Source organism: Colossoma macropomum, unplaced genomic scaffold (assembly GCF_904425465.1).
Source record: "Colossoma macropomum unplaced genomic scaffold, Colossoma_macropomum, whole genome shotgun sequence".
NCBI lineage: Eukaryota > Metazoa > Chordata > Actinopteri > Characiformes > Serrasalmidae > Colossoma > Colossoma macropomum.
Genome location: NW_023494786.1, coordinates 22,510,682 through 22,538,352, shown reverse-complemented (window position 1 = coordinate 22,538,352; position 27,671 = coordinate 22,510,682). Strand labels below are relative to the sequence as shown.

Here is a 27,671-nt window from a genome sequence, read left to right as displayed (position 1 = left end):
TGTTTGTGGTATGGTTATGTCACTGTTATATAGCAGGGTTTAAGTAAAATGTGAACCTTTGTTTTTATCTGTTGTGATGTGTGCTTTAGAACATAAGTTTCCTTTTATGTTAGCCTTAAGAAGACTTACAGATAAATTAAAGATACACGTAAAATGTTTGTTAAGCAAATAAACTCCTGCATCTCAGAGTCAGTTTGAGCCAAGTGCATCTTTCAACATGGAACACACAAACATGTTTGAGTATATTGTTTTATTTAACATAGATTTAGTTAGTGAATCCCACCTGAAACCATCAGACCATCTAATTTCCAGTGATTACACAGTACAATATCAGCTATAAACATCATTACAATATCACACACAGCACTTTTGCTACACAGTTGTTTTGAAAAAAAAAGCAATGAAAGCAATTTTTCCCTCAGATCCTCTCTTCCCCTAATTCTGCTGACCAGCACCTTCAAAACTGTGTTTGTGCACCTCAGGAATCGTGTGCATACTATACAAAAGGTTGAGACATAAACAGGATTACTGGTCATTTAATATTACATTTTGACTTGAGAATATTCAGTCCGATCTTCCTCATCAGAACTGGAATCCCCTCCAGTGTGCTGGGGTTTATGCTGTGGTGTTCCAGTGACAGTGACATGGGTGTAATTCAGTTCCTCTTCCTCTTCACTACTGCTTGAGTCCCAGATAATGTTGGAAAAATCAGGCCGTGCAGCATTAGCACCAGATATGTTTTCATAATCTTCATTATCACCCTGCATCACCTGGAAGAAATGATTGATTATTTGATTGGTTGGTTGGTTAGTTGATTGATTCTTATTAAGAAAGATTCATACACCATTGACTCTCTCTAGATTTTCATGGTGAATAGAATAAAGCAGTAATATTGCTTTTAGGAACGTTAGGGTTCTGCTAATGCAGCAACACAATATCCTTTAACAATGCTATTAGTTCAGTGCAATGGTTACATTGCAATACACACTCACTTTCCACTTTCCTTCCATTCAGGACCAGAAACACAGCAAACTGAATCAACTACAGCCAAAATATCTAGCTAATAAATAAATAACTTTTTTGCACTAAATTCATGTTCACACTCATTCATAATTCACAGTTAACCTGAGAACATGATTTTGATTAATTAATTAATTTATTTATTTATTTATGCTTATACAAGGCTATTTTCAACTCTAAACTAGAGACAGGTCTATGCCATGTGTTAGCCTGATGGTGCCAGCTTTGTGCTGTATCTACTTTAGTAACATCCATTTTATGTTGCAGCTTACTTTATAGGCTAAATAAATATATACAATGAAACTGAAAAAAGTGCACATTTATAGGGTGTAATTTTCATGCAACTAATTGCATGTTGTAAGTTACATGCAATTTCATTGCCCTGCAATGTGACAGAGCAAAAAAACAACAAAACTTGCATGCAACACATTAGCAGCTGCCAAATTAGCAGCTCATATTTTTTAATGCATGGTATCTTTCTTGCTATATAAAGTATTTTGTCTTTGTATTTTGTCGTCATTGATGTTCTTTTGTCCACATATCTGTTTATAGTTATTTATTATTTATTCTGACTTTAACCTGTTGTGCATGTGTTAAATTAATTTTTTAATCATGAGAATGGTTATGCCTCAATCTTTCTTCCCAGAAGCACCGCAAGAAATAATAGCTTTGAGAAACTTGTTTGTTGTCATGGCTGACAAACTGATAAAATTAACAATCTGCCATCTTCTATTTGGTTTTCTTGTCCATTATATCCAGTGAAGTCAGTTGTTTGAAACAATGATATCAACATGATCTCGTAATGCGCCTTGGCTGGCCTCGCCCCAGCTGTTTCATGAAACTTGTTTTACAACGTTAAGATTGTTGCAACTGTTGCAGCTGTATCAAGTGGGTTGCAGGACCCTTTACATTATGCAGTTGTCAGTTTCAAACAATGAAAGTTGCATGTAAGTTTCACTGTGTAAAGCCAGCCTAAGGTTAACTGTGATGAAGCAGTTTTCAGGGAAGGATAGTGTTTAAGTCCACAGGCTAATATTTCCTCACTGTGTGTGATATATTTTTTCTCTGTATGCAAAATATTTCATCATTGTGTCTTTAGCTTTTAAGCTACATTTGACTAAATTCTTTCACAAACACAAAAATTGTGTGGTAGAACTTACCTTTGTCTTTTGCTTATTTTTTGAAACTACAGCATACACAGCTCCACCTCCATCACTGCTGCATACACTAGAACAAAAACAATAATGTCAGTTTATGAAATAAAAACCTAAATATATATACAGTAGTCTGCAAAAGTTTTGGGTACCTGAGAAAATTATTTATCTGGGCAGCAAAGAAATTGGCTGAGAAAAACACTAATATTAGAATAAATAAACATTATCATTAATAGAATAATGAGTGATTTTATTTATTTGTTCACTTAACTGTATTATTATAATAATATGGTTATAATAACCATATTATTTGTTTTTATCATCCAACACATAGACATTTCAGTCTCCTCCCATTTCTCTTTCTTACTTCCACCTTGTTATTAGTTTCTACACCTGTTTAATCCTGTCTCCCAGCTGTGTCTTGTTCTGGTCTCTCATATAAATACCCATTGTGTGTTTGTGTGTCTTTGACTGGTCTTGTGTTGAGTTGGACAGTGGACTGTGTTCACTTGTGGTTTTACTGCTTTGTGTTTTCCCCAATGTTCTGTTTTATTTAAGCAGACTTTAACACTTGTGCTTACTTCCTGCCTCAACTCAGTCATCAATGTAAAAGAACCACAGTAGGATCACCACTGATGGGATATTATTTGGATCACATTCAGCACAGCAGTGATACCAACACTGTGGCATGGTAGTATGCATTCGCTCATACAAAGGCATCAGATCAGATCAGTGTTGCGTTTTTACACACCTCAGTAGCTGTGTTTCTATTGACTTTCTGTGCAAATTACAAGTGATAAAATAAAGCATCTAAAAGTTTACATTTTTTTCTGAATAGTAGCTTGTTTCCATAAAAGTGACTTTTACCAAAGAAAATAAAAATGCCTTATGTAAAGAGGTGATGTCCTGCAAAAAAACTGCTGTCACATAAATTTTGGTTGTTGTGGCTTCTTCATAACCTAGTGATAAGGATTTTTTCTTTCTTTCTTTTTTTTTTTACCATCTGAACTGTTCTGGGAAAATCGTGTTTCTAGCCATATAGAGCTGTTTCAGCACTTTTTATTCACAGAGGCTTTTCTGTACATCTCTCTCTGCATGAACTGTGAAGTGGCACCATTCTGTCTCATGACACTAAATTTGTGAACAAAAGCAGTATTTTTCTCTACTGAAAAAAGACATTTCTATATATTTTTATATGTAGTATATTTTTACATTATTTTCCATTATAAGTTATACTTTTTTCCTCCTTCTGAAAAGTTACCATTTTGTAAATATGCTTTTTCTTCTGACGAAAATACGCGCATAAAAGTTATTATGATGCACATATTGTCGTTTTCTAGCCTCACATGGTGCTACTTGTGAATGACTGTTCTTTTTGTCCGTTATCTTTATGACCTTACCTTTTAGTTGGATCCTTGATCTGCAGATTAGCATAGTTCACAGCGGATGTGGTTGAATCCTTCTGTTTGTGATGACCATCCTAAAAAAAGTGCAAAAGCATTATATTTATAACATCATTATTATTACAAATGTAGTATAATGTATTAACACAGACTCAGTCTTGTACTGAATTACATTAGAAATGGGTACATTTAGTGAATTATTCAATGCAGTATTTATCACCATACAGTAATTGTGCCACCTAGTGACTCATTTCATACCTGTATGGTTTGTGGAAGCTTTATAGCATCATACACTGTGTGAATGTTGACAACTGGCCTTGAAATTCAAGAAGAAGAGAAAATATGAGGTTATAAAGGTTTGTCCACTCATGTATACAAACTCCTGCTGCAAATCCCAGAAGTAGCAAGAGCTAAGAACCTTTCTGCTAGGTTGTGTCTGTTGGTTGAGCTATCAGTGTGTGTTGTAGTAGCTGACTGGTTGCCTGAGTTGCGCCAAGAATCCATCTCGTCCGCCATCATCAAGTTCTCTCTAGTGTTGTTCCATGAGCCCTGCAAGACGGTTGTAGTTTGTTAATCCAAATAGTCACTAATTCAAATGATCACTGAAATGATAATTTACTTTACTAGGTTTATTTTCTTATCAGTATTTATCACGAACCAATATGTATAAATGGAGCTGTTAGTGACTTTAAAGCTATCATTTTTAGATATTGCTTTAATGCCTTTATGTATGCTTTAATTTTATGTAATTAAAATATGAACTCAATGGTACAAACACTGCTGTTCAAAAGTTTGGAATCACCTGTTATTTTAATAATTGTATATTAGTAATGCATTATACATTACATAGTGAAATGTTATAAACTGGACACAAAAACATTTTGTTTATTAATATATTTGAATAAAAATTGGAAAAATGCTGGAACAAAAAGTTATGGTACGAATTAGCAAATGTTATGAAATAATAAACTGTAATTATGCATTCATAATAGTTTCTAGTGACAAAATTACTGTGAATAGCTAATAAGCTAATAAGCAAGATTTGTTCACAATGCATTGTAGACATTTATTTTTTACAAGTTCACTCTTTGATGCTATACAGCTTTCTCAGTTATTGCTATAAAGCTTTCTCAATAATTTCTTCATTTTTCCAACTCAGTTTTTCCAGCTTCCTGCAAACTGTTGAAAACCTAGAGAATATTAGTATCATATTAGAATCACTGATACATGTAAATAAAAATCTGTGTTGTATTATTGAAAACAGTGATTCCTGACTTTTGAACAGTTAAATCTGCACTATATGGCCAAAAGTATGTGGACACCGCCTCCTTATTGCATTAGGGTGTTTTAGCCACACCCAATGTTAATAGGTGCAACAAAAATCAAGCATATAGCCATCTCCATAGGCACACATTGACAGTAGGACTGAAGAGCTCAGTAACTTTAAACATGACGCTGCCATAGGATTGCACCTTTGCCAAGTCAGTTTGTGAAATTTCTGCCATAGTAGATTTGCCCTGGTCAACTGTAAGTACTACTGTTGTGAGATGGAAGTGTCTAAGAGCAACAACAACACAGCCATGAAGCAGCAGACCTCACAAACCTACAGACAGGACCACAGAATGCTGAAGAGTGTAGCGTGTAAGAGTGTAGCGTGTAAAAATCACCCAGCCTCTACTGCATCACTCGCTACTGAGTTCCCAACTGCCTCTAGAAGCAACATCAGCACAAGACCTGTGCATTAGGAGCTTTGTGAAATGGGTTTACAGGCCAAGCAGCTGCACACAAGCCTAAGGTCACTATCAGCAACGCCAGTGTGGTGTTCTCTGGAATGATGAATCATGCTTCATTATCTGACGGTCAGATGGATGAATCTGGATTTGGATGCACTACCTACCAGAATGCATAGTTCCAAAAATAAGTTTGGTTGTCTGGGACTGTTTTCCAGGGTTTGGGCCCCTTAGTTCTAGTGAAGGGTAAGGTTAATGCTACAGCATACAAAGATATATCAGACACTTAAATCCTTCCAACTTTGTGGCAACATTTTGGACAAATCTCTTTCCTGTTCCAGTATAATTATGCCCCTGTACACAAAAGTGAGGTCCATAAAGACACAGTTTGACATGTTTGGTGTGGAGGAACTCCTGTACAAAGCCCTGACCTCAACATAAGCCAGGTCTTCTCGTTCATCAGTGCCTGAACTCTGCTCTTTTGAATGAATGGGCACAAATTCCCACAGACACACTCCAAAACCTTGTGAAAAGACTTCCCTGAAGAGCAGACACTATTATAGCTGCAAAAGTGGGGCCAACTCCATATTAATGCCTATGCTTATGCAATGGGATGTCCAATTAGCTCATAAGCTCAGGGCTGATGGCCACGTGTCCATATACTTTTGGCCATATAGTGTAGTATATGCGCACTTGAATATAAGCAGAAGGACAGAAGGAAATCAACCAATAAGAAGTTTGAGACTCTAGAAGACCGAGCAGGGATAACAGCAAAGAAGCGTGACTGGCTAACTGCTCCATCTGATGATCTCTTTCTCATGAAGATTCTGTGAAATTAAAGAAAAATATGTTAATATATTTGTTTATAAAATAAAAAGTCTAAATGCTACAATAATAGACAATAGCTGTTTTTCTACATACAGTAGATACAGTCTTTTCAGATTGAGGCTCTTAATTTAAAAAAGCTTCATCAGTAATTTTTGGGTATGTTGCTTTTGAGAATCAGTGGAAAATGTTTACCATTTAGCAAAACTGGAGAGAAGATGTTCCTACCTGTGCACTAGAATTATGACACCAATCAGAATGCAGATGATGAATGTAGAAATCAGGATCTGAAGAAGTATTTGATGAAAGAACCCTGAAACAAATGAAAAAATATTAGTGTTATTAGTGTCGCTGTTGAGTTCTGTGCTTTAAAGTAACTGGAACATGTGAAATTGATTTGATATTCAATTAACAGTGAACTCTGAAGAAAACCTAAAATGCTGATATTGATAATGAATGTTTGTCTGCCTGTGCCTATACTACGGTGCATAGTTACCAAATAGTTCAGCTGGCTCAGATGTAGATTCTCCTATTTCATTACTGGCGTAGCAAAAGTAGATTCCTGGGTCTTGTGGTTGAACAGTGTAGTTCTGATCACTTGCCACTAATTTTTCTGTGTTGTCGTCCTTCCTGTACCATTTGTAGGTTGTGGCTGGTGGATAACAGTCTGCTTTACAGGTCAGCTGGACTGGAGCCTTCCCATCCCACAGACCCATGGAGGTCAGGTTATGGATAATTGTAATGTGTGGGCGATCTGAAAAAAAAGTTTATAAGATAAACATCTTTCATAGTATGAACTGCCGTTATCCAGAAAATGGGAAAACACCACTGAGAATCAGTCGCTCAAAAACTGGTAGTAAATGCTAGCAAACGTTCACATTTCAGTTGCAACCGTACTCATACGTGTTAAGTGTTCTGAATTTGTTTGCATGTCCTGTAAACCAAAATCACTGACATTTAATTTTACAATATTTAGTAGGCCACTATGTTTAGAAGTGCATTAATGAATGCACAGCATATTTAAAAGCAAATTATGTGGGCAGAAGACTGAAAAGTACCTTTTAACAATATTAGTTAAACACGTAGTTCACATAGCTAGGAAATGTTTACAAATGACTTACAATAGTCTGCAAATGATAAAATATATTTAAAAAATTGTAAGACCTTAACTAAAGTGGAACTCATTCATTCTTAAACCCTGTCTTGCCCTTAGTAAATAGTTACTAAGTTACTTACTATATTTTAAAAACAGGCCTGTTAATTTAGTTTTAACAATGTATTTATTTTATCTCTCTATGTATTTGTTTAGGTATTTTTAATCGGACAATTGTATTCAAACAGAAGCAAAACAGAATCCTACTAGGAATGAAAAATGAGAAAACGTGTAAATATGTTTGAGTGCTCTAGATGAGTGGATTTTTGTGGATGAGGCATGCAGTTCTGGTATAAACCATTATGTAAGCTCAGTTTAATGGATGTGAAACTCTAACTCTCAAAAAAAAAAAAAGATTTCCCTTATAAAACTGAATTAGAAATGATTTAAAAAATAAACAAAACGTTTACTTTTTTAGGAGCATGTACGTTTATAGTTCTATATGAGAAAAAAATGTATGTCATACTTTTTCTTAATTAAGAGGTTTATGTGCTTCAGCCTTCTCTGGGCACCAAGACATTAGCAGCAGATTCTTTAAGTCCTCTAAACGGTGGAGGTGGAGCCGCCACAGATTGTACTTGTTGTTCCAGCACATCCCACAGATGCGCAAATGAGATCAAGGGAATTTGGAGGCCAGGGCAACAATTTGAACTCTTGTCATGCAACTAATAACACTCCCGAACATTGTGTGCAGTGTGGCAGAGTGCACCATTGCCATGAATGGGTGTACGGTGGTATTAAGGTAGATGGCACATGTCAAATCCAGCTGAATGCCCAGATCCAGGGTTTCCCAGCAGAACTCTGCCCAGAGCAACACGCTCCCTCCACCGGCTTTTCTTCTTCCCACAATGTATCCTGGTGTCATCACTTCCCCAGGTAAATGTCACACATACCTGGCCACCTACCTGGTAAACATCACACATACTCACTTACCCGTCCATCAGATGTAATAGAAACCGGGACTGATCGAACCAGACGAGCTTCTTTCATTGCTCCAACGTCCACAGCAGGATGCATTGCACTTGGTGTTGTGACACATTACTTCTCTATCATTAAAAATGTATGTTACTAGTGCCAACGTAGCCCGTCTCTTGGTTCGGACCATTATAGATAGCCATTATTGCCCTTTCACATCAATGATCATTGGATGCCCAACACTGTGTAAGCAGTTCAAGTGCCCCACAAGCCTTGCTGTTTCAGACCTGCTCTGACCCAGTTGTCTGGCCATAATGGTGTGCCCCTTGTCAGAGTTGCTTAGGTCTCCACACGCTGTCCATTTCTCCCACATCCAATAAGCCATCTGTGAGTGGTCATTATGTTTTGTCTCATTGATAAATATTGTAGCCTACTGGCCAACTCAGGGGTGATTTAATGCATAAGCTTACCTGGGCTAAAGCCTGGGGGCCCAGAGTAATTCAGGGCCTCTGATATCTTTCACTGTATTTTGGCCTGTCTAATCATACAGTCTCAGTCAAACACCACCTTCTTATCTCAGCCCTCCAATCACTGCACAGCAACCATTGCCGTCCCCCAAGCCTTCAGTTTTTAATCAGAGCTCCAGTGTTTGAATTTGAAGCTCCAGTTGGCGTTGAAGAGATGTAACTGTAGACGTTCAAAAGTGAGATTCTCTCCCATAGAGTATGTTGTTTTCTACCCATCCAAAGTAAATAAATGTTGTCATCGTCAGTTTTCTGAAAATGTAATGTTTGCAGTGCTATTTTACTGCAAGGGCTGAAAGAGGCTTTGTGAAAATGTCAAAGCAAACCTCTAAAATCTTTTCAGTTTACTGAATCATTTCCCGTTTCCCCCACCAGCTAATTAACTTTTTCAGAAGTTCTTGATTGGTTGGATAATATCATTCATGTTAGATAAGGAGAGGGGAGCATGTTAATGCAGGTTGTAACTAAACTCTCCAGGAAGAGGGCTGGTTAACACTGCCTTTGTCATTCTATGATCTAGACACCTAGACCCCACGCCCACCAGTGGCCCCAGGGCTCACAAGCAGGTTAAAGTGCCCTGGGCCAACCTATTAGTGGCCAGGGCCACTATTCTTCTTTTCTTCTTTTCCCTACTGCATTTACAATTTCATTTACAGCATTTACATTTGCTAACTGACGGAGGGCAGTTTCAAGGAATTACATCCCTTTAGCTTTGTTATTAACTAAAATTCTAAAATGATTTTTTTTAAATTTTTAACTTTGACTGGAATCACAGCTTTGTGGAAACAGAAGTAACCCTGAAGTTTACACTAAGGGCATTAAGGGCATTTTATGCTCGTGGGTGTATTTTGGTTTTTCCATGACCAAATCGTAAGGCAAATTATTTAGTAACTGCATGAAATAAATGTACATTTTTATTTTATTTATTTATTTATTTTTTGTAAAAGTTCCCCTCAAATTAATAGAAAATGTGTTTTATGATCATACACATATTGCTATATGCTTACAATTTACTGCTGAAAGCTAAAAATCTTAGATGCTCTTTGTATTATTTTATAAAAATAATTTTTACAGAGCAGATCACTGAAGAGACACCATCTGTTTAGTTTATAGCCCAGATTTGTGGGAAAATGGGTGGACTTTCAGTAGACAAAAAAATGTGAGTTCAGCTTCTTTCTTATAAGGGTTTAAAATTACATTACCCATCTATTTGACTGGAAAGAAGACAGAGTTACAGATTTACAGCTCTCATACCACACCCACCTTTTGAATGTAGCTTATGAAATATGAAAGTTATGAAGAATATGACGAAGTGCGTTTTGTAACCACCGGTGGTTCCAAGGAGTTTAAAAGGTAAAGGACACTACTAATGCTGATAGTGTGTGATGTTCATCTTATAGCAATGTTAAATGTTAGTCTAGCAGTCCTAGTTCATATGGTTTACAGTCAAATGAGCTGAACTTTTAAACTTACATTTGACTCTGATCTGTACTGATGCAGACTGATTTGTGCCGAGGTCATTGCTGGCAGTGCAGAAGTAATTTCCAGCGTCAGACACATTAAGTGAACGCACGGTTAGTTTCTGTTCCCGTCCTATTGTCTTTGTGGCCGTCCCGAATGATTTCTCCCATGAATACTTGGACACGCTGGGTTCAGAATGAGCTTCACATTTGAGTGTTAGTTCAGTTCCCTCTTTCAGCCCTTCGCTTGGATGTACCGATGCCTTAACATCCTTAGGAGCATCTGCAAAGACAAGGCAAAGGATTGAAGATGGGTAATTGATCATTCTTTGTCTTGCTTACAGCTGATCATATGCTTATATTCTTTTTGTGCAAATAATTTGAGGAAGGCAGATCTTTACTTACACAAAACCTTCAGCTGTTGTTTTGTGTAGTTTTTTCCCTCTGAGTTTTCTGCTGTGCAGGTGTACTCACCCGCATATGACTCAGACACATTTCCAGAGAAAGTGAGCTTGTTGTATGATTCACTCACTATCACTACTCTCTTTTCGAGTGTGTGAGAAGTTCTGCTCAGTGTAATCTTTGCCTCAGGATAGCTTTCTACAGTACAATAGATGTTAAGCAGTTCAGTCTCTCTTACAACATCTGCCATGCTCAGATTAAGTCGCCTTGGGGGATCTATGAAAAAAAAAAAACATTTGGAAAAAACATTAAGAGAAAAAAAAACAATTTTTTTTTTTACTGCCAATTTTACACAGCTTTCCATGAGACACTACAGTATTTTGTTATAGTGTATTTCTGTATGAACCTAAAGGCAGATTCATGGAGTTGAAAATGAAAATACAGTAATCAGAGAAAGGGCTGAAACGTTAAGTAAACCAAAATCAACTGTGTGATGCATCATTTGGAAATGGAGTAAGATTTGATGACTTTAGCTGTGGAGAAAAATGAGATAGCCAAGCAGAACTATTACAATGAATTGGATATCAAGTTATGAAGAATATGTCTTGGTGTGTGTAAGAGCAGCAGAAATCAATGCCAACCATTGATAAGCGAAATTCAAGACTTTCAGAGCACTTTGAAGGAAGCTACAAAACACAAACAATATGCAAGCAAGTGCTACGTGTGCCTTTATCACCCTTGCCTGTCCAAATTCTTTTGGTCTTTCAAAATAACTTAACAATAAATAAATACATTTAAAATCTCATCTCATATGCTTCAAAACCCACAGAAATCCTCAGTAGTAATAGCTAATTAATAAAATAATAAATACTCGTTTTTAAATAATGGGTTGAGATTAAAATTGCACTGAAAGTTTGCAACTTAAAATGTCTTGATTTGCACAGAAATAAATACAACTTAGACTACACATGGATGTGTATATCATATTGTACATTACATTATCTTCTCTCCAATATGGTAGGTTTATATTAAAAGCCTAATTCTATACTATTTAAATTAGCACTGAACATTAATACAACACCCCCACCCCACCCACCCCCCCACCCCCACATACACACACACAAACATAAACACCAAAATAAAACAAATAAACTTACAAAGTATGTGAACTCTGAATGCAGTGGAGTTTGATCCTGCACCAATAACATTCCTGGAACTGCACATATACCATCTGGAATCTCCAACAGCTACTTTCTCAATCCAAAACTCCTGAGTCGTGTGTGAAAGAACAACATACTCCAGCATGTCTTCTGATTTATAATACCAGGAATAATGATCAGCCTCAGGACTGGCATTAGAGAAACAGCTGAGGCGAAGAGCTGAACCCAGCTTTATTTCAGAAGGGCCTTGAATGGAAGTGTCTTCTGGAGCATCTGTGGAGAGAGAGAGAGCAATACAGAGCACAATAGTGCTCAGGACAATGAATGTAATTCAAATTTGTGTTGGCTTTATTATTATTATTATTATTGTTATTATTATTATTCAAAAAATTAGTCTAACACAAATACATTTGCAAGGATTTATTTATTTATTTATTGACATTTTGCCTCACAAAGTCACCTCCCTACAATGAAAAACCTGTTTCATCAAATGCTCAAAATTAAAATTGTGCAGAACTGTAGTTTGTTCAAGATATATTAACAGAGTACTTACACTTCACAGATATCACAGTTGGAGTAGACGCTGTAGATCCGATGTTATTCCTGGCCTTACAGTGGTACCATCCACTATCCCTTGGTGTTACACTTGGAATATATAATTCATTGCTGTGTTCCTGAAGCTCTTTATTATCTTTGTGCCATCTGTAGGAATATTGTAGAACGTCTGGATTGCTCTTCTGCACTGAGCATGTCAGTCTGACTTCATCTCCTTTTTTAACATCACTGGGTTCCACCTCGACTTGAACACCTTTAGGAGCATCTGAAAAACATAAAGCACAACTGAGTCATTTTGAGTCATTATCTTTTTAAAAATGCATTTTTTATCAGTAGGTCACTTGTTATTGAATCTGCAGACATGCCTTTTTAGTGTATTATTAAAATAATGAAATTTACTGACTGATAAGTGACTCATGGGTTTATTAATATTCTCAAACTTACATTTAACATTGATCATGACAGTAGAATCTACTTTCCCGTGATAGTTTGAGGCCTGACAGCGATATTCTCCACTGTCTTCTGGCTTTACATCATTCAGTGTATACTCTTCAGTAGACTGGGACAATATATTGTTTTTAAACCACATGTAGGAAGCATTAGGATGTGCTTTGCTGGAACAGTAGAGAGTGACAGTTTCTCCTTCTTTCACATCCTCAGGGCTCACTGTTATCTTTGTTTCTTTGGGCGCATCTTGAAATAAACAAATGAACAAGATAAACAATCGTTTTGTAAGCAAGCAACCTGCACATCACTGCTACAAAACAAAAACACTGCTTTGCAATTATGGCTCATGAACAATTCAAATGAAAGTGGCAGAAATGCAAACATTACATCTAACTCCATAGTGGGATTATTTACACAATATTAATGATTAGAAGTCATAATATTTAGCATTTATTTTTCACAGTAAAATAGGTGCAAATGTTTTACTTTTAAATTTAAAATGTTGTTTGAGTTTTGGTCATGATTGTGGAAATTGTGAGCAAAGTTAAACTGTGTGTAAATTGTGTATTTAAAAGAAGGCATACACTGTGTACCTTAAATAAGTTTTTATTTAAATGTACATATTTATACATTTTCATAACCTAATGTTTTAGAATAGAACAATAAAATAAAAAGCCTGGAGGTGAGACGGGGTGTGTGGAGTCAATACAACTGTCGAATTGTAATTGAATATGACACAATTATGTTCTCTAACTAAAGATACTGAAGATGTACACCCAAGTGACAAGAGGGGTAACACCCCAGTTTTCTGAGAGTGTACTGAGATATTCTATGCATATATACTGCACAACAGGGTGAACATTTTTTTGTACAGCATCAGCCTTTGCTCAATTCAGTCTGGCAGTGGCCTATTCTACCACCAAAACATCCATAAAATAGTGATCAATAAATTTGTTCATAATTTTTTTTTTCATTTATTTTAATTTCTTTTTATGTCACTTATACACACACTACATATTTTTGGGCAGGTAAAATAATTTATACATCAGGTAAATGTCACGTTTTATAGTAAATTACATGCTGCATTACGGCATTACTTTTACAGATGTTATGTAAAATACAGGAGGTTACTGTATTTTATACAACAGTTATTTCTGGCCACACAAGCTGATTGGTTGAGAAGCATTCTAACCGTGCTGGTATTTCACCATAACATCACATTTTTTTCACAAACACTGTATCACTCCGCTGTGACGCCGTTGCTAAGCAATGAGTTTGACAGCTGTAGGAGATGCTCAAGCCATTTGAAACATTTTTATTTCTTACTTCTTGCACAGAAACAGAAAATGGATACTTTTAAGGTCACATTGGACCTAAAGCAAAGCTTTTCATTCAGCAGCTGTGACAAAAGAAAATCTAAACAACCTGGAATTAACCAGAAATGAACCGAATACCATTTGCCAAACAAAATGGGCTGTAAGATGCTTTACAGACTGGCTGGAACAAAACAACATTAATCTTGATCTAGCAAAAATTGACAAAACTGAGCTAAACCTAACATTGCAGTAGTTTTATGGCTCAGTCCGTACTTCAAAAGGCGAGGCTGTGGAGCTCGTTACTCTGACGTGGCAACAAACGGCTTGTTAAGGAACTATAATTTGGTGGAGGAACTGCTAACATTAAAACATATTAAATATCACGTTCACAGCCCAATTTATTTATTTCTTACTTTATTTACTTAACTGTTGTATAAAAGCAATAGAACACTCGAGGTTGTGCATTATCGCTATAACATCACAGCTGTCATTTGGTCACAGGCACGAGCCGAAGTCAATCACACACTCCCTCTCATGTTCTATTGCTTAAATAATTCTAGTTTATATTTAGTAAGTGTGATCATGTGTTCCAAGTGATTGTTAAGTCACATTATATAGTTCTGAAGAAGGATATATGCTTCTCTGATCATTTATTTTGGTACCCTTAGGTGTAAAACTGCTAGCTAAATTAAAACAGTAGAGGTGTGTGACCTGTATGCTTAACTCAGTAATCAAAACACACTTATGATGGTACGGAAATAAGACGAATTTCAAGAAATATCTGTCTGATCTGAATGTGAGAGTATGAAAAAATAACTAGAAGTACATTAACCCCATGTTAGTTTGTGCCCCACTCTCCCCTATGTCATAGTTTACCAGCAGACATGGAAAATTAATTCTAACCAATAATATCATGTTTCACCTCCTCCTCCAGCCTCAGATTCTGTAGTGTTTTACTCATAACATGTTACGATATGAAATGAAAATGTGTAATGATTTCTATTTCAAATAGACTTTAAAGGGCGCGTATCATAAATAACAAATTTTCTAGCATGTTTTGAAATAAAAGAGTCCGATATACAATGTCAACACTGCTATAGTTTCAAAACATACCATTCACACCCCAAATTATATAGTCCATATATAGAAACTAGTTTGCAAAAACAGCACATCTTGAATTTCTCTGTTTTTGTAATGTTACAAACACGATTGCATGAACATATATCCACTTATTCGACCTGCAGCCGTAGAAGTCCGCCCATTTACGTTGATGTTAAAAGGAGTAACTTTAATGTAAAGTGATATACTGTGAAATAATCACAGCTCACCAAAGCATAAACTGTGTACAGTCTGTTGTTACTGTACATCTTTACTTACATTCCACTGCCAGAGTGACCTTTGTGGCCTGACAGTCATCTGTGCTTCCTGGTGGACGACATGACAAAGTTCTTCCATCGTCCATCCAGGTCACTTTCAAATGCAGCTCACTGACTTTTTCCTGACCTTCATCTTTATCGTCTCTGGTAGACTCTGAGATCTCAGCTGAGCTGGAACCGTGCCATTCAGGGTAAGACTGACAGTGGGCTGACGTTGAGCACTGCAGAGTCACTGTGTCATGTTCTTTGAAAGTGTCTTTCTGTGACTCTTTTGAAACTTGAAGGTGAACCTTACAAGGATTGGCTACAGAATCAACACAAAAGAGCACAAGATGTAATACAGTAAATCCCCTAACACCCAAACAAGCCCTCATCTATAACCAAGGAATTAAGAATAGGAACATTTTAATAATGGAAAGAAAGAGAGATCAGTGCACTTACGGTTTATTGTGAGATGCATAGGTTTACTCATAAATTTTGTCGTCCCCTTTATGTACCTGAAGCTGTAGTTTCCACTGTCACTCATTTGCAGATGGTTTATTCTTAATGTGCATGAAGCTGAATGTAACCTTTCATAAACCCCCTGGTATTCCACTCTGTTGGAGTACTCAGGACTCTGTGGACGGTCTTCTGTGTTACTATATACGATGATCCCATTAAACTTCTTTTCAGTTTCATTCCACTTAGGATCCTTAAACCAGAGCTGCTGCATGTCTTCCTGAGCTCTGTATCTGCAGTTGATGGTGATGCATGATCCCTCCTCTCTTGTGACAGTCTCCACCGTTATGGTCACGTACTCTTGTGGTGTTGTTAGTGAACTGTGTAAACACAAGGTGACTGAAGGAAGAAAACAGAAGCAATAATGCACAAACAATTGTATTATTATTATTATTATTATTATTATGTGGTTCTATGTGCTATCAGTGCAGTTTTGACATGCTGAGGGTCAAAGATTTCACTGTGTGTTGAGGTGGTTAGGTGAGTTTCCATGTTATTTTTTTCATAGTATTTCTTGCTATTAATCAGAGCAGTAGTACTACTAAATACTGTTAAGAAGAGAGTACAATGAGTCTGATTCATAAAACTCAGCACTACACCAAGCAAAATGTGCGGCACAGTAAATAAGAAATATTCATAAAGTTGCTGTGGCTCAGCAATGTCTTTTAACACTGCTGTATTCTAGTGTCCTAGACAAGAGCCAATCAAAATCCACATGTCTATAAGGTTATACATATTAGTTCTCTGTTTTGCAGAAATGATAATATAGCAAGCTAGAAACAAACTGACCAAGCTACTAAACTTGTCAAACATCAGTCGTCACTAACTTGAAAAACAAGATATATTTTAAATGACTTGCTCAGTTGGAAGTATTGCTACCTTTTCAACTTACGTTTTGCTACTATGATTTCATACTAAATCACTTAAAAAGTCTGAAAGATCATTTAAATAGGTATCACAGCTAAGCTACTAAGCCCTGTAACCAGCTTATTGCTGAGCTTGGCTACAACATGATTTTTAATGGGTTATCCTGCATTTATTGGCCATACTGGGGTGCATTTTCTGAACAATGATGCAAGTCACTGCAGAACCAGATGGGTTGTTGATTGATGATTGTAGCTGAATTGTTAGACTAATGAATATCCAACTAACGACTGTTTCCCAAAACCACCGTAGCTCAGTTGGACCATAGTAGTGTGAACTGTGTTATTCTGAACCACCTTAGTTTGAACTGCAGTGGTGTGACCACTGTCTTTTATGGAATCTACATTGAATAAACAGCCAAAATGCCCATGAACAGAGCAGGAAATTAAGCTTTATTTAAACTCATGAAAAGTAATACTATCTAAAATATGTATGTCAGTGTAGGTTATAGCATTGAGATTGGGCTACATCAATTTCAGTTTTTGTTTAATAACTTAAAATATGTTCATTTTGCAAAGAAATGTGGCACATCATAAAGTTAGATCCAAATGCAGTTATTTCTGACAGCTCAAAGTGTAAACACAGTGCGTTACCTTAGTAATGTGAGAAATGAGAAGTTCACAGTTTGAATCCAACGTGATCTTTTGTATTTTTGGGTGTCTACTACTAGTATAACACAATATACACTGATAGTTCTTAGGATGTTTTAAAAAGAATTTTTGTATATATATTTTGTTCATATTTTTAGACATGAGGCAGAAAATTAAGTTATTTGGAAAAGCTTTGAATCACAAATTTTACTACATCATCATGCTAAGTTTGAGCACTTGCAATGAAAAACATTCTTTGTAAAATCATAAGCATGTTATGGTATTGTTTAATGCCCTATATTTTAGCACAAGTAAGGCATAGTTTGGCTTTGTAATGTGAAATAAAACAGAAAACAAAATAACTAATAATACAAAAAATGTGCAATAGTTAATGTATCATTTTTCATTAGTAATTGATAAGTTAATGTAACCTAATATTAAGCTATGTGAAGCTTATAAGCAATAACCAAGATAATGTAGGCCTGAAATAATTTTTTTATATTATTCTATATTATTTTAATTTCCTTCACCCTACTTATTATACACTTTTTCTTGTATTTCTCTTGGATCTACGTTCATCACTCACTGCTTTAATGATGGTTCCTCTGGTGGAACTTGGGAAACGCACCCCAGATTGGTTGATGCAGATAACGCCTCATTATACACCTTGTCCCCCTTGTAAAACTAACTTAGTATGTCATTTTCAAGGAAGAACCTTTACTTTTCTAAATCACAGACTATATGATGCTTGTTTTAAGTGTTTTAAACACTATTTCCCTTAAGCTCATTTTGGAGAATGAACATTTCACATTGCTCGGTTTCCACAGCCACAAACAGCTCCAAACATTTCCTTTTGCTGTTTAATGTATGTTTTACAGCAAAACATTATACAGAGTGCTTTTTTGGTTGTACAGCTATATTTTTGGCGAAACAAAACCGCAAGCAGAATATTATTATTTTATTGCGTCACAAACGCATCACCAAAAAAATCTTTGTTGCATAATCTAACCTGCAGCATAAGAGTCAGCCATGGATTATTTGCAGCATCTCATGCAGTGTGACATAAAATAAACTAAAATAAGACCTCTGTTATCACACAGCCCACAACAGGCTTTAAATGGAACACAGTCACTGGACTTTACCTCTATCTCTACATGTTGAACTTCCTCACAGCTGTGCTCCCAGCTGTGTTTACATTTTCACTATTAATAATCATATTACTTCATCATTCATCACTGCTCTCTGTGTTCCTAAAGTAAAGTGATGATCCTCACTACTAATATACTATAAGAGCAGCCTGCACACATTTGACTGTAAATCACAGTAAAAACTCAGTGGGAGGCATAAGCAGAATGTGCATGGGAGATATATAACAGCCAAATATGAGAGATATACAGCTCTCTTAAAAAGCACCCCATCTTCATTAAATGGACATACTGGTTAGGCCTGAACACAGATACAGTCCTCTAGGCTACTTATTTGAAGACACAGTAATGCAGAGGGATTGCACAGCTTAAGCTTGTTAAGATGTTGCTAGGTGGTTGCTATGGTATCCCAGATGGTTGTTAGGGTGTTGATAGGCAGTTGCTATAGTATCCCAGGTGGTTACCGGTGGTTGCTATGATTTAACAATGATTGTACAAAAGCTGTACGTTGGATCAAAAAGCTGTATACAAGCACATCATTCCCAATCATATGGAACATTCTGGAGTTGAAACTTGCAGGACAAGATAGCCGACAAAAATCCAGCAGAAAAAAGAAACAAAGTAAAGAACAAAAAGAATAAGAAGAAAAATATACATAAGATAGTGTTGCACATTGCTTTGCATGCATTGCTTTGCACTGCCAGAACTTTATCAAAGGCTCTCTTTGGTCACAAAGGCACTAAATCAGCCACTGTAAACAGTAAATGTTCAAAGATCACTGATTTTAATTCACAACCAAAGAATCTACTTAATTAATGAGACTGTTGCATGAGCATAAGTTAACAAAAGAGAACTTGTTAGTGCTCTATCTGAATAAATACATTTATTAGTTTAACAGTGGTGTGATAAGCAGCAGTTAGTACACAGTTAGTGAATAAATAAGCTTTGAACTATGAATTACTGAGCACTTTATGGGTTACTAAGCAATAACTAATGCATAATAAACAGTTAACCAATATATCAATATTGGATAATCAATGAATCATTAACAACATATGAATGTTGTGTTTGTCACCTGTAGTGTAAAGTGCTCTTCTTCTTTTTCTTTCTCTCATTATTATTATTATTATTATTATTATTATTATTATTATTATTATTTTAAGTGAAATGACTATATGAACGAACAAGGACTTAACGTTTTTTCTGAAATTAGAATGAAATTCAGTACACACCCAGTAGAAGGAGAAGCTTCCAGACAGGACACATTCTTTCGTGGTTCACAAAGTGATCAGCTGCTGGTGAAAAATAAAACAATTCAGCTTGTTTGTTTTGCTTTTGTTTTGTTTCTGAGCCACTTCAACACAACACGAATGCATTGGTTCTGCAGGCTCTGTGTGCGTATGTCTGTGTGTGGGCGTGTGAACACAATCAGCCTTGGCACATCACAGCTGCAAATGACTAATTTTTAAGATGTAAACTTTGTGGGTCTTGCGGAACTGCTCTTAAGGAACTGAGACTCCTCTGCTTGCAGAAAATGATTCTTAACTGTAACCCAATATAACCTGTATTTACAGTTCAGTCTGTTAAAGATAATAACTGAAAATATTTCTCCAAATGATTTGCTTCATCTTTAAATACCATTCATGTTTTCAGCTTCTTACTGCAGCAATCGAGGTTTTCCAAAATGTTCTACTGGTCCTTTCATTTCAGTAATCTGAGCCATTAGCTTTGACATAAAAAGACTTATGATGCTTTGTTGTCACAAAAAAGAACTATTTCAGGTCAACCATGTGAAATAACTGCTATATTGTGTCATTCTTATATGAAGCATTGTTCAGTTTTTCATCTAATTAAAACTATAGTGTAAGCTGAAAACATATTGAATACTATGGAAAAACAAACAAACAAACAACCAAACAAATAAATAAATAAATACAACATTTTTAACAGATGGTTTCATGGACTGTTCATCACAGTAAGTAAAAGCCTGAAACAAGAAAGCACCTTTCAAACAAAAGGAGAACTCCCTGTAAAACAACAGAAGAACTCCCCAGTGTACTGTAGCTATTTTCATAGCCACCCTTACAGAAAACAGAAAGGAAGGAAGTAAGGTTCTTATTTCTGGTAAAGATAAGAAGTTATGCTAAAATTTGACACCTGAACATATGCACAGACACCTACTTTCTGTAGATTTCTTTTAGTGTGCAAAAAAATCCTGTTCAAGATAAATTTACAGTGCACTGTTAAGAAAGTTTACTTACAGTCAATTCATCCATTGTATGTCATATAACCCATAAAACTAACTGTTCCAGTGTAAATTTACTCCTTCAGTCTAAATCAGGCTCACTTCCATAGTGCAAAAGCACGCATTGCATCCTGTGTTCATTTTTTTTCACCTTCAGTTGCGCATTGGAGAAAATGTGGTTGACTCCATCGAAGTCCAAGTCACCTTCGTCATTCCTTCTCACCACACTTTCTCTAGGAAGCATAGTTTCTGTGTTAAAAGTTGCCCGTGAGTAATGAGGGGTGAAAGAGGAGTGGTGAGAATCCCTTGTTGTAAAAACAGTTCACACCTCTCCAGCTTGGCTGACATAAAATGAACAACATCACTGCAGTTTTCTTCATATAAGTCATATACTAACAACCATAAGATTAGTAAACCCGATATTACCTAATGCATACACTAATGAATGAATGTGAAGGTAATAAAGGCTTTCTTCAACATCTGAACTTATCAGGAATTCATGGGTTAATTAAACATGCGAAAAGACAGTTAGTACAAACGGGCCTACTGCTAGAAGCTCTGTTGGTTTCATCCTATTCATACAATTTATATGATGACCTATGTCATACTGCAATGTCATACTGTTACAACATAACCATTTTGTGTTTGTTTAGTTTATTTACTGAAAATTGGCATTTTACTTAAATAAAACTGTGAATTATCTCAATATATACCACCCTTATTATGCAAAATCTATACCACCTTTAAAAAATGAAAATGTGTTTTGCATTATACATCTATTATTCTTTTCAAAAATTTGTTACATCTCAATTTTCTTAGTAATGCAAACAGCATTTTGGAATAAAACTCTTCAACTGTTTCTGCAGCTGGAAATTACAGCTATTTCTCTTTGCCAGTAGGTGGCAGTAATTGCGGTAATTGTTAAATGTCAAGTGGTCATAGTGTCTTGAGTGAATATGTCTATGAAAACATTTCAGACAGGTGAATAAAAAAACATTAAAATTATATTAAAAATTGTCCAGCATAAAAGCATTTGTCTCACATTTACAGGCGAGTTATGTATACGCATACTGGATTATATATGCAATTACATTGTAGATATAATGTTTACACATGGTATTGCCCAGTTGTCTGAGTGTTGCGAGTGTTTGCTAGTGTGTATTTTTGAGCCTCACATCTTTTCAGACTAACGTGTAAAACATGCAGCTGTTATATGTGGCGAAACAGAACGGATTTGCAGTTGCTGTTATTACTGAATTCATTGTAAAGAAGCTATATTAAACATTTGGTTTGATGTTTACTTATTTGCAGTAAACCTTTTTGGTTTTAGGAGTAGTAAGGAGTTTGTGCTCCTCTGCATTGTGTGATTCTAATAATATGTGCCGTCAGGTACGTCTGTTCTGTTTGGTGAAAAATTAGAAAGATGTACCCTTCTAATTTTCCATGAAGGTCACGATAAAAGCATAACAAAGAGGGGGTCCGTAGACACTATGGGCAGGCCCCACAGACGGAAATCTGAATTCTTTGGATTTGGGAATTTATCCAGTGTCTCTGAAGTGGCAGCAAAAGGAACAAAGAGCAGCTCCTTCATCCTCAAGTCTAAGGCCTCTAAGAGCGCTAATAAACGCTGTTTTCTCAGTCTCACTCTCCTCTACAACTGCAATGCTGATCAGGGTTGGGTAGTATCAGAATACATGTAATGGCATTACACAATCAGGCAAAAACAAAAAAAGGTAGCTGTACTTGATTACAGTCACTGAAAAAGACAATCAGATTACAGGGACATTATTTAAAAGTAGGGGTGCTAATTAGCAAGATTACATTAAAATCATGTACACGCAAACTTGTCACCTTTCACTTTTTAGCAAACACAGTACAAATGATGGCCAGTCAGAGTTGGTCTCTATTTATAACTCTTGTTGATGAGGAGTCTCAAAAGAAGAAGAAGTCTTCCAGGTTGATCTTTGAACTTTGGTATGGTAAGCAGCAGCAATATATTTTCAACAAATAAGTCCCAGGAGAGCAGTATATATAACTATATTGCATTTGCATATTTGCTGAACTCAGTGAACTGGATCCTTCTACTGTTTTAATGTCAGAGCTTTCAGTTTAAGTGTACCAAAAATGTTTCTCTGTCAAAATTACCGCCTTGATTTCTGAACTTGTCACCTTTTTCACTGCTCACAAACATACGGTATATGTCTAACCAAAAAAAATTATATTGTACAAATTTATCATCTTTAGGTTTAAAACATTTCAATATACTGCTCAACTTAAGTGTGAGATCACTGATGTGTAAGGCTCAATATCAGCTGCTGATATCCTACCTTCTCTGTGGATCTACATCACACCTTATTTGAATAGCTGATTTTTGAAATGATATAAAATGCGCACACATAAAGCAGGGATAATTAAGTCAACTGTAATTTATCATTTTATTTTATAAAACGGGGCAGTTCTCTTGTTTGCCTTGTGTTGAAGGTGTGGTGTGTAAACTTTATAGGGATCTATTAGCAGAAATGGAATATAGTATATAAACCATGTTTTCATTAGTGTGATTAGTTTACATCACCTGTAACTACGTATCATTGTGTTTTTATTAGCTTAGAGTGATCCATCCATATCTACATAAGGAGCAGGTTCTCTTCCAACAGAGGGCGCCATGTTGTGCTGCCATATTTCTACAGTAGCTCTGAATGGAAAAACAAAACACTGGCTCTAGAGATTTTTTATGTTGAAGTGACAACTTAAGTTTGGTGGTGCTGTAGCACCAGTTAGAGAATGTAGAAAGAAGAAAAATCAACAATTGCTGCTGGTGCTGGCTAACCATTGTATGTTGTGAGAGATTAAGAACCCAAATAATGATAAATGAAGGATCATACTTATTTTTTAGCACATGAAATAAGACTTTAAAAGGACAAGTAATCCAAAAGTAACAGCAAGAAATCAGATTATGTAACTTTAATATAATAATTCTTTGGATTAGGTACACTTGGATTAAAGTATGTTCACTCTAAATACTGATTTGAATATAACATTAGTTGTTGAGGCTTATATGTGTTTTTGTTCTTTCTTGATGCTGCAAAATGTTGTATTTAATGGCCCTTTTGACTGGAAATTCAATACATTTTACTTATTTTCTTATTTCATTTTACTTTTATTTAACCAGTGTAATCACACTGAGATTAAACATCTCTATTACAAGTGAGCCCTGGCCAAGAAGGCAGCACACAAAACAACAAAGAATCACCACCACCACAACCAACAACATCAAATCAGAGTCAAAACCAAATTCAAAAACATGATCAAACAGAATGATATAGTTCTTGATGTAGATCAGACTGTACTGTTGTAACGTCCAACAGAATATATCTATTTAATGTATAAAGTATTGTATGTGATATAGTACATAGATTGATAGGTGATAATTTCCCATTAAAAGTTTCATCTCGTATGCTTCAAGATACTGTTACAAAAGTAAAAAATATACACAGAAGTCTTAGTAATAAGAGTTCATTTATAAAAACACCTGCTTTTTCCCTGCTTCTACTCATCCAGTCCATTAAGATAAAAATGAATACACACAGCTGTTTGCATGCTAATGGCGGCCACTTGAGGAGAAATCTTCACTTGCTAAACCTTTTGACTTAGGCATTTAATAAGCATTGCACACAGTACTATCATGCAAATGAATACAGCTTACATTAAACAAAGTTGTACACACTATATTGCAGAAATGAAAGAGAGCACAATGAGAGTTTTCTTGCCAGTACAGTAGGTTCTGCATAACAAAAACATGTTAAGAACCACCTTTTCAGAGTACATCAACTCTGAATGCAGTTGAGAATGATCCTGCACCAATAACATTCCTAGAACTGCACATATACCATCCGGAATCTCCAACAGCCACCTTCTCAATCCGAAACTCCTGAGTCGTGTGTGAAAGAACAACATACTCCAGCATGTCTTCTGATTTATAATACCAGGAATAATGATCAGCCTCAGGACTGGCATTAGAGAAACAGCTGAGGCGAAGAGCTGAACCCAGCTTTATTTCAGAAGGGCCTTGAATGGAAGTGTCTTCTGGAGCATCTGTGGAGAGAGAGAGCAATACAGAGCACAATAGTGCACAGGGCAATGAATGTAATGTAATGTAATTTATGTTATTATTCAAATTAGTGTTACTAGTGTTACTAAAAACACAATAACATTTAACATAATAATAATAATAATAATAAACATAATACTTACACTTCACAGATATCACAGTTGGAGTAGAGTCTGTAGATCCGATGTCATTCCTGGCCTGACAGTGATACCATCCGTTATCACTTGGTGTTACATTTGGAATATATAATTCATTGCTGTGTTCCTGAAGCTCTTTATTATCTTTGTACCATCTGTAGGAATATTGTAGAACGTCTGGATTGCTCTTCTGCACTGAGCATGTCAGTCTGACTTCATCTCCTTTTTTAACATCACTGGGTTCCACCTCGACTTGAACACCTTTAGGAGCATCTGAGAAACATAAAGTCATTATCTTTTTTAAAATGCATTTTTTATCAGTAGGTCACTTACTATTGAATCTGCAGACATGCCTTTTTGTTAGTGTATCATAAGAATAATGAAATATCAATAGTAATAATACTGGCTGATAAGTGACTCATGGGTTTATTAATACTCTCAATCTTACATTTAACATTGATCATGACAGTAGAATCTTCTTTCCCGTGATAGTTTGAGGCCTGACAGCGATATTCTCCACTGTCTTCTGGCTTTACATCATTCAGTGTATACTCTTCAGTAGACTGGGACAATATATTGTTTTTAAACCACATGTAGGAAGCATTAGGATGTGCTTTGCTGGAACAGTAGAGAGTGACAGTTTCTCCTTCTTTCACATCCTCAGAGCTCACTGTTATCTTTGTTTCTTTGGGTGCATCTTGATAAATGAATGAATAAAAAGAAATAAACAAATGAACAAGATAAACAAGATTAATCATTTTGTAAGCAAACATCTAAAGCATGTTATTTTCATGGCTATGCATAAAATCTTCTAAAAATTGATTATATTGAATTTATATTGGAGGATATGAATTTCTTTCATTGTTTATTTTAAGAAGCTTAGTTAGTTAGCTAGTTAGTAAAACTGTATTAACTAAATGAAAATAATACATGCAAATATTATGTGACTTATGTATAACACAGTAGTCAAAAAACACAGTCTTCAGGTTGAATCTCAAGAAATACTGCCTGATCACTGTAAATATTTGCAGACTTTACTATGAGAAGATGACTAAGAGCACATTCTACACAGAGCATCTATGTTAGATTTTACTCCGTATTAGTTTGTGCCTCAGTCTCCTCTATGTCGTAATGCACCAGTGGACACTGAAAAATGATTCTAACCCATACTGTCATGTTTCACTTCCTCCTTCTGCCTCATATTCTGTAACTGTAAATGTAACTGTATAGAGGAAAAATTCAGAATGAATTATGTTTGACTTTAAAGGGCCCATGTCATGAAAAAACACAATTTCTTTGTGTGTTTTTCTTTTTTTTTTAAATAGAGCTTGATGTAGTCAGCGCCATACTGTCTATATAGTTCATATATACCAACTAAGCCGCAAAAACAAGTCATTTTGTTGTTGTAATATCATAAAAACTAAAGCAGTAATACATATCCACCTGTTCAGCCTATAGCACCATTCACATTGATGTTATGAGGGACATTTCAGCCTGGACTGCTTTTTGAATGAGGAACAATGCAAGACATCCAATCAATAAAGTCCATTAACTTAAATCAGTCTTAAAGTCGCAGTAACAAAAACAATCTGTTTAATTGTGAGGGATGATGAAAATAGGTTGTAAATTTGTCATAAAAAATGAATTAGGATTGTTGTTGGTACATAAACTCACAAAAATATTAAAAGTAAAAAATAAATACATAAATGAATAAATAAAATGCAGGAAAAAATGTAGTATATGGACCCTAAAATAAATAAAATGATGATCATAATTCACAAAAGCATAAACTGTGTACAGTCTGTTGTTACTGTACATCTTTACCTACATTCCACTGCCAGAGTGACCTTTGTGGCCTGACAGTCATCTGTGCTTCCTGGTGGACGACATGACAAAGTTCTTCCATCGTCCATCCAGGTCACTTTCAACTGCAGCTCACTGACTTTTTCCTGACCTTCATCTTTATCTTCTCTGGTAGACTCTGAGATCTCAGCTGAGCTGGAACCGTGCCATTCAGGGTAAGACTGACAGTGGGCTGACGTTGAGCACTGCAGAGTCACTGTGTCATGTTCTTTGAAAGTGTCTTTCTGTGACTCTTTTGAAACTTGAAGGTGAACCTTACAAGGATTGGCTACAGAATCAACACAAAAGAGCACAAGATGTAATACAGTAGATCCCCTAACACCCAAACAAGCCCTCATCTATAACCAAGGAATTAAGAATAGGAACATTTTAATAATGGAAAGAAAGAGAGATCAGTGCACTTACGGTTTATTGTGAGATGCATAGGTTTACTCATAAATTTTGTCGTCCCCTTTATGTACCTGAAGCTGTAGTTTCCACTGTCGCTCATTTGCAGATGGTTTATTCTTAATGTGCATGAAGCTGAATGTAACCTTTCATAAACCCTCTGGTATTCCACTCTGTTGGAGTACTCAGGACTCTGTGGACGGTCTTTTGTGTTACTATATACGATGATCCCATTAAACTTCTTTACAGTTTCATTCCACTGAGGATTCTTAAACCAGAGCTGCTGCATGTCTTCCTGAGCTCTGTATCTGCAGTAGATGGTGATGCATGATCC

The 27,671-nt window shown here is 35.9% G+C and overlaps 1 protein-coding gene across 1 annotated transcript; it reads right to left on the bottom strand.

Annotated features, from left to right (window-relative positions):
• Positions 1–243: 243 nt before the first annotated feature.
• On the bottom strand, positions 244–27,424 carry si:dkey-24p1.1 (uncharacterized protein LOC556718 homolog). Its single transcript, XM_036597233.1, has 21 exons — positions 27,356–27,424; positions 26,916–27,218; positions 25,536–25,784; positions 25,094–25,360; positions 24,730–24,934; positions 19,830–19,951; positions 15,882–16,277; positions 15,442–15,744; positions 12,746–12,994; positions 12,300–12,566; positions 11,744–12,019; positions 10,590–10,862; positions 10,198–10,467; positions 6,629–6,886; positions 6,361–6,445; positions 6,035–6,134; positions 3,996–4,126; positions 3,836–3,893; positions 3,575–3,654; positions 2,181–2,247; positions 244–770 (listed from the first exon to the last, which is right to left on the bottom strand). Exons 1-21 carry the CDS (start codon positions 27,384–27,386, stop codon positions 543–545), a joined length of 4,218 nt encoding a protein of 1,405 aa, XP_036453126.1. The 5' UTR covers positions 27,387–27,424; the 3' UTR covers positions 244–542.
• Positions 27,425–27,671: the final 247 nt, after the last annotated feature.